General features: G+C 38.5%; 2 protein-coding genes across 2 annotated transcripts in view; both read left to right on the top strand.

Annotated features, from left to right (window-relative positions):
- LOC112577016 (acanthoscurrin-1-like) overlaps nucleotides 1-13,176 on the top strand; it is a 162,409-nt gene that overhangs the window by 32,237 nt on the left and 116,996 nt on the right. The window lies entirely within an intron of this gene.
- LOC112577374 (keratin-associated protein 19-2-like) lies at nucleotides 5,506-5,826 on the top strand. The gene has a single exon (XM_025260437.1). The coding sequence runs from the start codon at nucleotides 5,506-5,508 to the stop codon at nucleotides 5,824-5,826; it is 321 nt and encodes a 106-aa protein (XP_025116222.1).

Here is a 13,176-nt window from a genome sequence, read left to right as displayed (position 1 = left end):
TACAATTTGAGAACGAAAAATGCGCAAGTTTTCTTTCTGTCTCTCTATTTGTCTCTCTTCTCTACACTTGTCTTTTTTTCGCTCTAAATAAAACAAAATTGTCATAGACTTCTAGATTTTATAAATAAACCATTTGTATTACAAATAAGATGCTTCGGAAATATATATAAAAATTGTTTGAAGAAGATTAAGCACAATGGCAATGAAATATTATAGTACATTAATGTCTAAGCAAACTCATTTTACTTCCAATGCATACCACTTCCACAACTACTGAAATATCAACGGTTACTTCCCTTTACACATTACCTGCACCTTAAAGCCTAATAAAAGTCACTTCTAAATCCTTGATGTCTGTTTTCAAAAACTACGAACACGCAACCACCCATTTCATTCACTGACACCATTAGTAATCAACATGTCTGGTTGCGCTTTGTTTTCTCCTAATCAAGCTTAGAAGCAGGCGAGGCTGTATGACAGCAAGACAGTCAGCCCTGTAAACAGATGCAACATGCAGAGAAAGAACAGCGTCCCTGAGACGAGAGCTGAACCCAAGACAGCCAATCCTCACTGTATATCGTGCTTTGAAATAATTTTAAAAAAGGCAATGCAAGATGGCTTTTATGTTCGAAGGCGATTTGTGACCTTTATAACTCATGTCTAACCAAGTACCTCTCACAGGTCACATGCTAGTAACTTTTTCTCAATCTTCTTCTTCTTCTTCGTCGTTCACTCAAATGGACACGCCTGCCTCCTGCACAAATGATGCTGTGCGCCGCAGGTCCTCCAGGCTGCCGTGTAGCTTCCTCAATACTGGCGTCTCATCAGTCCAAATGCGGTGCCTGAGTTCTTCGTGCATGGGACATTCTTGCAGTAGATGTACTGTTGTCTGACTGGCCTGTCTGGCACGGGCACTGGTCTGTCTGGCCGATTCGGAGCTTGTGTAAAGGTGGTGATTGAGACGGTTGTGGCCTGTCCTCAGCCTGAAAATAATGACCTGCTCAGCTCTTGTAAGCAGGTAGTATGGGTCGTTTCGGTTGAAACGTGGGTGCTGCTGCAGCCACTTGTTGTGCTGTTTGGCCTTGATGATGGATTTGACTTCGCTGTAGGTGGTGGACCTGTCTTGCTGCTCTTTTTTGGATCCTTCCTTGGCAAGAGTTTTCTCAATCAATGGCGGTCTGTAGTAGTCCGAGGTGAGTCTGTAGCTGCCCTAGCCGACTAGACTACTGTTGGATTTTACATATTTAAAGAACACTAGTGTCATAGCCTGTCACTGAGGGGTGACATGAGGTTAGGGTTAGGCTAGCACAGCGCGGGTGGCTGAGCCACCACACCTGTTGAATCCAACATTTTTAAACCTTCTTTTCAAGGTAACAGCAGCGAAAATGGCTTCAGAGTTACTAATTGTTAAATGTTGTTACAGGGGACTGCTACCCCATCATGAACACTGACGTGCTGCTGTTGGGGAAACGGTCGCGTTTGATTTACATACTCATGCAAAGACATACTCAAACTCATGCTTATGCTACGGAAAATGTCTTCACAGATATTGCTAGAGTTAAAAGTACTACAAAGAAAAAAGGTTTGATGAGAGGGTTGAAGATACGATTTGTCACGAGGCATGCACTTTGACTGATCTATGTGAAAGTATATTTGAACATACTTGTAAGTCGTTAATGCTGTAGTATGCACGTTTATTATGCGGAAGACTTAATTACGGTAAAATTTACCTAGTTTAGCCAGTTAAAAAAAAAAGTTAAAAGATGAGAAGACTGCCACTTACGCATGTATTGAAACGATGTTTATTTAATACTCGAAAAACTTATTAAATGCAAGCACAATTTCCTCTAATTCTGTCCGTTTTTAACAAGGAGCAATTTGTATATACATGTAGATCTTATTAGAAGTAACCTTGGCTAAAAAAAATTTCTAGACAAGGGAAATAACCCTTTTGAAGGCCTTCCCTACTTGATAAAAAATTATGTCCCTTTAGAATTGAATTCCTTGGGTTAATGAAATTAGAAGCATAAAAACTTTTGTATAAGAAATACTGTCCCCTCCGATTCATTTCATTGCTGTCTATACAACCCTTTTCCTTATTTAAATCATGTATTCAATTTTAAATTTGCTCTCCTGTTCTATTGCAAGTGCTAGGTTCTGCTGCAGAATTCATCATTCAAGACGACATAATAATAATATGTGTACTTATAACGCTCAGCATCGTGATCAAGATAGATTGCACTCTCTGCGCAGACCAGTCTTGATAAATGAATGATAACACATAGTGGAGGGTGAGGTAAGTATATGGACACTGAACAACATAAATGTAAAGCAGGAACGGTACTTCGAGAGACTTGTGCGGAATATACTTCTTAATAAATCTGATGTTATGACTTTGTCCGAGACACTGGCGAGTATTGCTGTCCCGATGTGGATATCTGTCGTGGAGCTTCTGTCTTTGAAGATGTTGCCCAACTAGTTACACAGGTGTGCGAAGCATTGTTGTAACCACAGTAGAAGTCTTGAGGCTGTAATTCTGTGCGAAAATTAATGAATACATAAGGGAGACAACACTTGAACCTTTAGGAATTGTTTTTAATATGGATTACTTCCCTTTAACCACCAGTAAAAGTCAACCAGTCAGGTATTTCGTTGTTTGAAACTAGACGAAGGTTTAGCTGTTCAAGTGCCATGTCGAAGTCGATTGCAGGTTACTCAATTCAACGTGGATTTGTACTCAAACAACCGAAAATGAGAAGAAAACAGTAATATTTAAATTCAAATGTATATTCTAATAAAATATATGCATGTTTTGTACTTTTTGAGGAGAGTAAAAAATGTTTTCAAAGATCAGAAAACAATCACTTGAGCTACAGTAGAATCTGCCACACCACTAACAGTCTCTATTGTTAGAAATAACTGGTTGGAACAAGAAAAGAGGTATACCGTGGTAATCTACTTGCCAGAATAAGTAAAATTTTTATACCAAAAAAATCAGACTGGAATGGTTTCTAATTTAAAAAAAAAACACCTAAGCGTCACCATTAAAGGAAGAATACCGTTTGTTTTAAAACATACGACTCTGATGCACTTCTCTAATGTCAAAAACCCCATTTTGTGTTCGATAAGGTAATACCATCATGAAAATCTGTATACAAGATCATTTGGAGCTCTCTGCAAAGCAACTTTTAAGCTAAAATCGTTTCTTATAAGGCTGTCTGAGCGTGAATATCATCATCGAGGGGACAGAACAAACGTTTGGTTTAAAACCTCGACACTGACAAACCTTTTCTCTGGATTCCGTCCTGGTAGTCGGTGTGGTCACTTCGCTACTTGAGCCGGGTCCAGTGATCGTCTATGCGCTGGTCAGCGTAGACCAGACCTGGGCAAACGCCGGCCCGCGGGCCGGATCCGGCCCGCCTCCTGTCTCTGACCGGCCCGCCCGCTGGCCGCCCACCAGTAAATATACTATATATACAGTATTGGGTAAAACTGAGTTAACTATATTAGTCCGGCCCTCTAGAACCATCCCAGTTTCTCATCCGGCCCCTTGGGAATATTAATTGCCCACCCCTGGCGTAGACAATGCTCTCCTAGTGCTTGTGGAGGTCGATGGGTTAGTAGGCGTAGTCACCGCGCAACATGAGCTGGAATCTAGTGACCTGTCGTGAACTCCGGGTAATGAGCACGCGAAGATGGTCAGAGGTTGCGATTGCCGTTGCCTCGGGCTGATCACACTTTCGACGCCTCTACCAACTCAAGCCGCCATTTACCGTACGCGCACACTTACACTAAATTCCTAATTATACTTTACTTGACTCGGAGCCACCAGCGTGCATCCCCAATAACAAACACAAGGCAATTTATAGTAATAAAGAAGGTTATGAATGATCAAGAGGTTTACAAATCAATTTACAAGATAATACAACTTCAAACATGGCCCTTCTTTAGGTGTGTTACTTCCCTATGCCTAGTTTAGATATCATGAGCCACTAATTACCTTAACTCCGACACATAACACACTACACTCGTGTACACACACTCGCCACTTATCTCTTCACAAAAGTTTCTTCCCACGTGGAGGGCCCTCCGAAGTTGCAGAAGTCCGAGAATCCGTTGATGTCCCTCCGTCGGTCGTAGCGGCTTCCTTCACAAGCGCTGATACTCTGATAAAAAAAAAGTCTTCTCATTAAACTATTTACAATTTTTATATTTTTAATAAACCGTCAGAGTTTGTGGTAGTAGACAATAGAAAGCATGATATTATAGTAAGCATAAGTTGTTTTTCTCTTTCACACGTGAGTCAGTATATACTTGTACATTTACTAACAGGTTCTTGAATAAATCTTTATTATTGTACATTGATCGAAAATAAGTAGAATGTTATTGTTGTTCTTCACATCCATTTTCTTACTGATTTCGTAAACTGCTGGATTCTTATTATGACTGTAACTATAAAATATTTCACACGGTGAAATGCGTAAAATATGCTATTATTTAATATTTACTTAATAGCAGCTATCAGTTCGCGAAACAAATGCACACCATTATCACCGGGCACAAAGCAACCTCTATGACTCCACAAATATCAATGGATGCGCCAAAGTAACAATGTCTTAGATGTCCACATAAGCGTACATTTGACAACTTACACTGGACAATGTGTCTTTCACTTCTTGGTGTCATGTATAAAAATAGATAGCATTAGACTTTCAACAGTAAGTATGACAACAATTGATAAATGGAGTGACAACAGTTTAAAGATCTATATTTTTCAACCCCATGCCATAAAAGTGAAAGAAAGTGATTGAGATAACCCCTTCGGCTACAAAACACAATAATATAAATAAAATAGGAAACGGCATCCTGTACCTGACCTCTAAGCGATTAAAAAACATTAAACAAGAGGAATTTGTAATTAAATTCACGTGTCACATTAAGTTCAGTATTAATATAATTTTATATGATAAAAATTATCAGCTTACATTTACCAACGTGTCATTCACCTCTTTCTGGCTTTGCATATACATACCATGACGCCTTTCAGAAGTAAGACTAAAAAAATTGATTAATGGGTCTGACACCAGTTTAAAAATCTTTGTTTCTCAACACCACGCCATTAAAGTCACAACATCTGATAGAGATAACCCCTAGGGCTACTCAACACAACTATATAAGTAGAGGACCAGACACAATCCTTTACCTGACCTCCAATCATTTGGAAAACATCATACAAGACCGACGTGAAAGGTATGATAACTATATGTACTTCTATCATATTTTACTGTTATTCTTGCAAAATAGTTCGATGTTGTTTTACTCTTTACTTTATTTTAGTCATCTTATGCTTTCTTCCCTTTTACATACCTTATAATGCATTGTACTTCGATCGTTTCTGTCTTCATTGAAGTAGGCTTTTGACGTTTAACGCTTGAAAGCAAAGTTAATTTGTCCTAATATAAGCTAAAATTAACTATTAATAATTTAACACATTCCTGCTTCAGAATGAAGGTTTCCGCTGTCATTCTGCTGTTCTGCTTGGTGGCTACCAGCCTCGCTAGCTTCTACTACCCACCTAAGATCGCGAAGGTCATCGTCATTCCTAAATACGGCTATGGAAACTATGGAGGCTATGGAGGCTACGGAGGCTATGGAGGCTACGGTGGTTACGGAGGAATCGGCGGCTTCGGCGGCGGCTTTGGTGGTTACGGAGGTTACGGTCTTGGCGGTGGACTAATCGGAGGTGTTGACCTCCTAGGCGGTGGTCTAGGTTTTGGCGGAGGTTTTGGAGGATTCGGTGGTGGTCATGGAGGCAAATACTATTGATATTACTGATGGATCACACAGTCGTGTCTCACACACAAGGTAAGCAAACTACGTGTCTGCTGTTAGTTTTATTTGATCGAGTGCGTACTTAGTACTTTCATACTACAGACCTGAGACGACAATCAGCCTTCTCCCCTGTGTTAATCGTGCACCATACTGGTAGTGTAAATATTTTAATGTGATGTTTGTTGGTTTATTTCAGGTCGTGGAGCTTAATGTTGATGTAGACTTCAGCGAACATTCATAGTCACCGTGCTCAAGTGCAGTCATGACTACATCAATAAAGTTTCTTAAACTAACTTTCTCTGGTTTCTTGTTATTGACTGTATTTGTAGGTAGGTTGTGAGCCTGTCACATAAAAATAAAATGGTGTAGTATTAAAATGGAAAAGGAACTTTAATAAATGAATTGAAATAAAACTACATAATTGATTATCAAAAAATTTAAAAAGCTGTTACTTCCTTTCATTAATCACCTAGAATGTTATAATAAAAGCTGTAAAAATAATGTAATTTAATTGAAATGTATTTTGTTTCCACTGATTAAAACTTATTTAACCATTGTTTTCATAGACAGCAGTCAGGACGATAACTATTCAAGAATCTTTACACAACGTATTCTGTTCTCTTTCTTTTTTTAATACAAACAAAGTCATATCATCTCGGTTTTAGAGATTCTCTAACTATATTTAATAAGCGTGTTGGTTTTAGAATGTTTAATATATAGTAAAAACGAAGTAAACCCCATTTAAAAGGTATCAACAAAATTAATTGATTGACCAACCAAAAAGGGAATGCCTATAAACATAAGCCATATTTTCTTTGATTTCATATTTCGCTACTGCGATATAGCGGCCCGGTGGCGCAACGGTTAGCGTCTGTCACCAATACAGTGAAAGTTGGCTGCCCAGAGTTCATTTCTCGTCTCGGGCACGCTGTTCTTTCTCTGCACGTGGCATCTGTTTACAGGGCTGGCTGCTTGCCGTAATATAGCCTCAGTTGCTGGCACGGCGTAAAACACCAACCCCACCCCCTCGCTACTACGATAAACAATCAAACAGGTAGCCAGCCTCATTCTATATGGAGATATATAGATCCCGTCCACAGCAACTAAACTGTTTGTTTACAATTCGGTCAACCGCTTAGTCTTTATTGCAGTTTACAGCATTTATCTGTGTATGCAGAAAAAGTTATTGTAATTTCACGTGGTGGGTGTTATTTACATACAGTAATTCAATTAAACTTTAACAATGTATTTAGCAACTTTATGCCTCAATACAATTTTACTCTAAGAGCTATTTTTCTTCTTCTCACATTTCAACAGTTTTTGTCCTCAATTCCTAAGATAAAGGCATATTACAAGGGAAAAAAAATCAGCGCAGCATTGTAAAATGTTCACTGTAAGCTGGGTTTGGCAACTCTTAAAGCAAAATGCTCATTCGCTTTCACTGTAGCTAGCTTTCACTGCCTGCATTATTTTTCTTCAACTCACGGTTTCTAGTAAACAAGAAAAGATAAGCTGCTTCTAAACCTCATCATGACTTCAGAGACTGCCCAGTGTCCTGTCAGTGAAACATGGCTTTGTCCCGACATAACCCGACTCGGCTTTCAACATCCTGGTTTTTAACTGCACGGTTCTGATCACTCTCGCAAACTCTATGGAAAGAATGACAGAGGTGGTGTGTGGCTCTTCCTAAATAACAGATGGCGCACAAACTGCAGTGTTTGTCCACGAACTGCTCAAGTGACAACAAAACGATAACTCTTCATTGCAGAACAAATGAACTTTGTAAAGGGAGATTAACTAGTAAGGGAAAACTTAAGTGACGACAGCAGTTAAGACACTGTCCACAACTTTATGCAACATTAAACACATGTAATACACTGTTACTGCTGCTACTGGTAGCAGGGAACTTAAACCACACTAATCTGTCTACAGTACTGAGTCTACGGTACCAACAGCAACTGGACACTACCACTAAATGAACGACACCCCTGTGTACAGTGGACCCTACCCAACCCTCTCTCCTTCTGTTCAATGCACCCGACCGACTATGACGTACTACCGTTATTTGAAAAGAACGTTCTGATCAACGACTGACATGAAAGCAAAGGGTTTCTAACAGCTTCTTCCAGAGTGCTTCGCTGTATCGTAGGGACGACTGTATACCAACTTCTGGCCCAGCTGTGAAACTCTCCTCCGAACTTTCAGCGGACTGTCCGTGTAGCTTGGACAGTAGCGCACGTGCTGCCTTCGCAGAAGTGGTCAATCGTGAAATTACCGCCTTCGCCTGAACGAAGCCGCCTCGATCATCAGGTCAGATAACCATTCCAATGTTTTTCTAACCCTAGCCTTGTCTAGGCCAGGCGTTTCATTCTACCTAAACACAAATCCAAAGCCTAACTTAATGTAACAAATTAACACACACACAGCCTGCAATAAAATAAAAAAAAAGTAAAACTTGCAGATAACCATAAAATGATCTCCCCTATACTAAGACTGAAACAAAAACTTCAGTAGCAGTATGTAAAAATAATGTATTGTCATAAAACAGTAATTAGTAAAAGATATATTTAAATTTTACAACCTAACATTGTGTTATGTACTAAATTATTATCAATATATACAGTTAAAAATATAAATTTATCAAAGTTTCTATGTTATCAGAAATTTTTCAGATATATACATTAATTACATGGGCCATTTACAATTAAATAATGGAATACAGTATGCACTGTTAATTGAAATGTGAATGAAGAAATGCCATTTTCAGATGGTACATTGTTCATGTCTGTTCACAGACTGCCATTACAAAATCCCCTTTCTGTTGGTCTAATGAACACGCAGTTGATTCGTTTAATGTAAAAAGTAATCATGGAGTATTAATTAGGTTTTCAGTATCCAACTGGTTTTGAAAAAATGACAGTGGTATCTTGACTTAAACATATGCAACTGTATTTTTAAGAAGCTTTATCAAAAAAAAAAAAAAAAAAAAAAAAAACAGAAGGCAAAATATGTAAGATATAACTAATATATTGTTACATTGTAATATTGCAGGTTTTTGTTACAGTACCAGCCACCAGGGACTGAGTGTCAGGAGATGAAGGATCTGAGGACATGTGCAGTTTCAGTCAGATAGTACTTTAACAATTAAAGAAGAAAAATTGACTGCAATCTTAGAAGAGGAAGCTATGTCTGCCATAATCAATCAAGTCCAGAACTCATGTATACACAGCATAAAGACTGAACCAAGGTCCTTAGCTGATCTACAAGAAGACCTAAATGATAATGTAATGCTTGAGGCAGAAAGCACATTTTGTTCTTATACAAATATGACATATTTCTCACAAATTAGCAGTGTACAGGTTAAAAGCATTTCTGGTCCAGCTTACATAAAACCTGAGCTTGCTAAGCAAATTCCTCAATCAAACTGGAAACATGAGGATGCTGTAAAACTAGAGCTAAACTCTCAAGATACTATTTATTGTATTAAAACTGAGCAAGTTCCTGGTGAAGAACTTCATCGCATAAAACCTGAGTATGCTGCACACATTGAGCAGTCAGATTCTAGTCATGAGAGTGCTGTGAAAGTGGAGTACCTCTGTCAAGATGTAACCTGTTTAATTAAGACTGAGCAGGATCCTGTGCAATATGCAAAGACAGAAGAGCATCTTGTATTTAAGCAAGAAGAACATCTTGTATTTAAGCAAGAAGAACAAGATCATAGTCACATAGTGAAGACTGAGACAGGATGGCCTGGTCAGCATGCAGTGTGGCAGCAGGATAATGATGAAAATTTTCAAGAAATGAATTCTGCTAGTTTTATAATTCCTGAGGTGACAGATATTATAAAAGAAAATCAACAAGATCAGAGACAAAAAACTGTTACTGAAGTCACCATTGATTCTGCAACAGGAAGTAGAAGTGATGCCAAACCTTATCAGTGCCAAGTGTGTTTATGTTCTTTCAGTTTTTCAACCCTACTCAAGAAACACATGATTATCCACTCTAATTTTAAAGCTTACAATTGTACTCCATGTAGCGTTGTGTTGGAAAGAGTAGATACTTTAAAACAGCACAAGGAAACTAACAGTAATAAGAGATCTCACCACAATGATGAGAGACCTCACCAGTGTAATGTATGTCATGTAGCTTTTAAAAGATCAGAAAATCTAAAAAGGCATATGGAGACTCACAATGATGCAAAGAATCACCCTTGTACTGTATGTCCTTTAGCTTTCAAAAGATTAGAACACCTTAAACAGCATTTGGTTATTCACAGTGACTTGAAACCTTACCAGTGTTCTGTTTGTCCTTTAGCTTTCAAAAGATCATATGTCCTAGAAAAGCACATGGTGACTCACAGTGATGTAAGACCTTACCAGTGCAGTTTGTGTAAAGCTTCATTTAAGTGGTCAAATCATTTAAAACCGCACATGGTGACTCACAGTGATGTAAGACCTTACCAATGCAGTTTGTGTAAAGCTTCATTTAAGTGGTCAAATCATTTAAAACGGCACATGGTGACTCACAGTGATGTGAAACCTTACCAATGCAGTTTGTGTAAAGCTTCATTTAAGTTGTCAAATCATTTAAAACAGCACATGGTGACTCACAGTGAAGTAAAAAATCACTCTTGTACTGCATGTCCTTTGGCTTTCAAAAGATTAGATTACCTAAAAAAGCACATGGTGACTCACAGTGATTTGAAACCTTACAAGTGTAGTGTATGTCATGCATCTTTTAAAAGAAGGGATATACTAAGTGGGCACATGTTGACTCACAGAGATTAGAGACCTCACCAGTTCAGTGTATGCAATGTAGCTTTTAAAACATTAGGTAGCCTAAAAGGACATGTTAACTCACAAGGATAGGAAACCTCACCAGTTCAGTGTATGTAAGGCTGCCCTTAAAAGATCAGATCATCTAAAAGAAAAGCACATGTTGACTCACAGTGATGTGAAACTTGATTAATATGGCACATGTAAGAAAGCTTTAGTTGTTTGTGTGATTTAGTATAGCTCATAGTGACCAACAGTAATTTTTACTTTTATGCAGTGTATGTAAAACTGCAGTTAAAAGATCATTTGTTAACATGCACATGTGGTGCCAGTGGCAAGAAACTTCATTAGTGCTGTGTATGATAATATCCTATTTGTGGTAATTTTGATGCTACCATTCTTTACCTGTTGATGATAAAATTTGATATTGCAATAATTGAATTAAATTTTAACAATGTATTTAACAGCTTTATGCATCAGTACAATTTTACTCTAAGAGCTATTTTCTTTCTCTCGCATTTCAATAGCTTTTGTCCTCAATTCCTACGTAAAGGCACATAACAAGAAAAAAAATCAGCGCAGCATTGTAAAATGTTCACTGTAAGCTGGTTTGGCAACTCTTAAAGCAAAATGTTTGCTCATTCGCTTTCACTGTAGCCAACCTTTTTAAATACAATCATCTCAATTATAAAGATTCTCTAACATATTTACGCGTGTGAAATCTTTGCTTTACGATGATGATGGCTCTAGTAATCTCACATTATAAGAAAAATAAAATCAGCGTATCATTGTAAAAAGTTCTTTGTAAGCTGGGTTTGGCAACTCTTAAAGCAAAATGTTTGCTCATTCGCTTTCGCTGTAACCAACCTCCACTGCTTGCATTATTCTTCTTCAACTTAAGTTTCTAGTAAACAAGAAAAGATAAGCCGCTTCTAAACCTCATCATGACTTCAGAGACTGCCCAGTGTTCAGCTTCTGTGAAACATGGCTTTGTCCCGACATATACGATTCGGCTCTTCAACATCCTGGTTTTTAACTGCTCTGTTCTGATCTCTCTCGCAAACTCTATGGAAAGAATGACAGAGGTGGTGTGTGGCTCTTCCTAAATAACAGATGTCGCACAAACTGCAGTGTTTGTCCACGAACTGCTCAAGTGACGCCAAAACGATAACTCTTCATTGCAGAACAAGTGGACTTTGTAAAGGGAGATTAGGTAGTAAAAGCTGGTACACGTACATCCAAGGGAAAACGTATGTGACGACAGCAGTTAAGACACTGTCCACAACTTTATGCAACATTAAACACATGCTAATACACTGCTACTGCTGCTAATGGTAGCAGGGCACTTAAACCACACTAATCTGTCTACTGTGCCCTCAGGGTACCAACAGCATGTGGACACTAAGATCAGTGGAGAAGCTACACATGGCACTTGCAATGTCATTCATCCTGCCATAGTGTGTCTGCTGCTCTCCTACACCCGCGTCTCAAGTACTAAATTGCAGATGAGGGCCGTCAAGTGCTGGAACCAGGAAGCTACAGAAGACCTACAAGGCTTTATTGCCTGTAATGACTGGAACGATATTAACAGCCATCGTGCTATGGGGCACGACCTGCAAAACTAAACCGATTACAAGAAGACAATACCGCTAACTAATATGGATTCCACCTTTCATGAGCAGTCCGGTGGCGCAACGGTTAGCGCTGTTAGCGCCTGTCACCAATACAGTGAAGGTTGGCTGCCCTGAGTTCATTTCTCGTCTCGGGCACGCTGATCTTTCTCTGCACGTGGCATCTGTTTACAGGGCTGGCTGCTTGCCGTAATATAACCTCAGTTGCTGACACGGCGTAAAACACCAATCCCCCCCCCCTCCACCTTTCATGGTAGGATGAACGAGTTTTATGGTCAAATAGGCCTGTTTCAGGATCATTATTTTGTTCTTTGACCGACCCAAAAAAAGTAAAGACCTTAATTGCTTATCCAACATTCTGGTGTCAGAACAGGCGCATTACAAGGTTGTTTCTTTTTATCAATGACTGTGTCTTATCTCACGGATCCATTCAGATGGGGAAGTATACCGATAATACTACAGGGGACGCCAGCAAGCATTATTATTATACCAGCGAGCTAAAGCAAGCTAATTTAACTCACTATTCAGACTATAGCCACACCCCATCTCACATGTTTCAGATCGTGGAGCTCAGTCAGTACGAAAACTTCAACTCCAGACAAAACTTAAAACTGTAATTTTGATTACATCAATAAAAGCTGAAAAATAAATTTAACTGTTTTTGTTATTAACGGCATTTTTGTCTGTGAAACTGTGTTGCACTAGAATAAAAGAGTTGGATATTTAAATAAAAAAAACTGCATTTATGAGCTTAAAGATAATTTAACAGTTAGGTGATCAGAGTCAACTTTATATCCTTTTACGCTTTTTCGAAAAATGATTTTTGGTGAGGTTGTTAAACTTACAGGATAATACAAAACTGAGTTAATAGAATTAAAAAACCATCCAATGATAAAATCAGACGCTGAATTTTATTAGGAAAATTAAAAAAAAAGCGC

Source organism: Pomacea canaliculata, linkage group LG12 (assembly GCF_003073045.1).
Source record: "Pomacea canaliculata isolate SZHN2017 linkage group LG12, ASM307304v1, whole genome shotgun sequence".
Lineage (NCBI taxonomy): Eukaryota > Metazoa > Mollusca > Gastropoda > Architaenioglossa > Ampullariidae > Pomacea > Pomacea canaliculata.
The sequence above is the reverse complement of the archived record's forward strand: the minus strand, read 5'-3'. Positions and strand labels throughout refer to the sequence as shown.

Bases quoted from the DNA above. Each gene is read 5' to 3' on its own strand.
- LOC112577374 (XM_025260437.1), top strand. From the start codon at position 5,506: ATGAAGGTTTCCGCTGTCATTCTGCTGTTCTGCTTGGTGGCTACCAGC.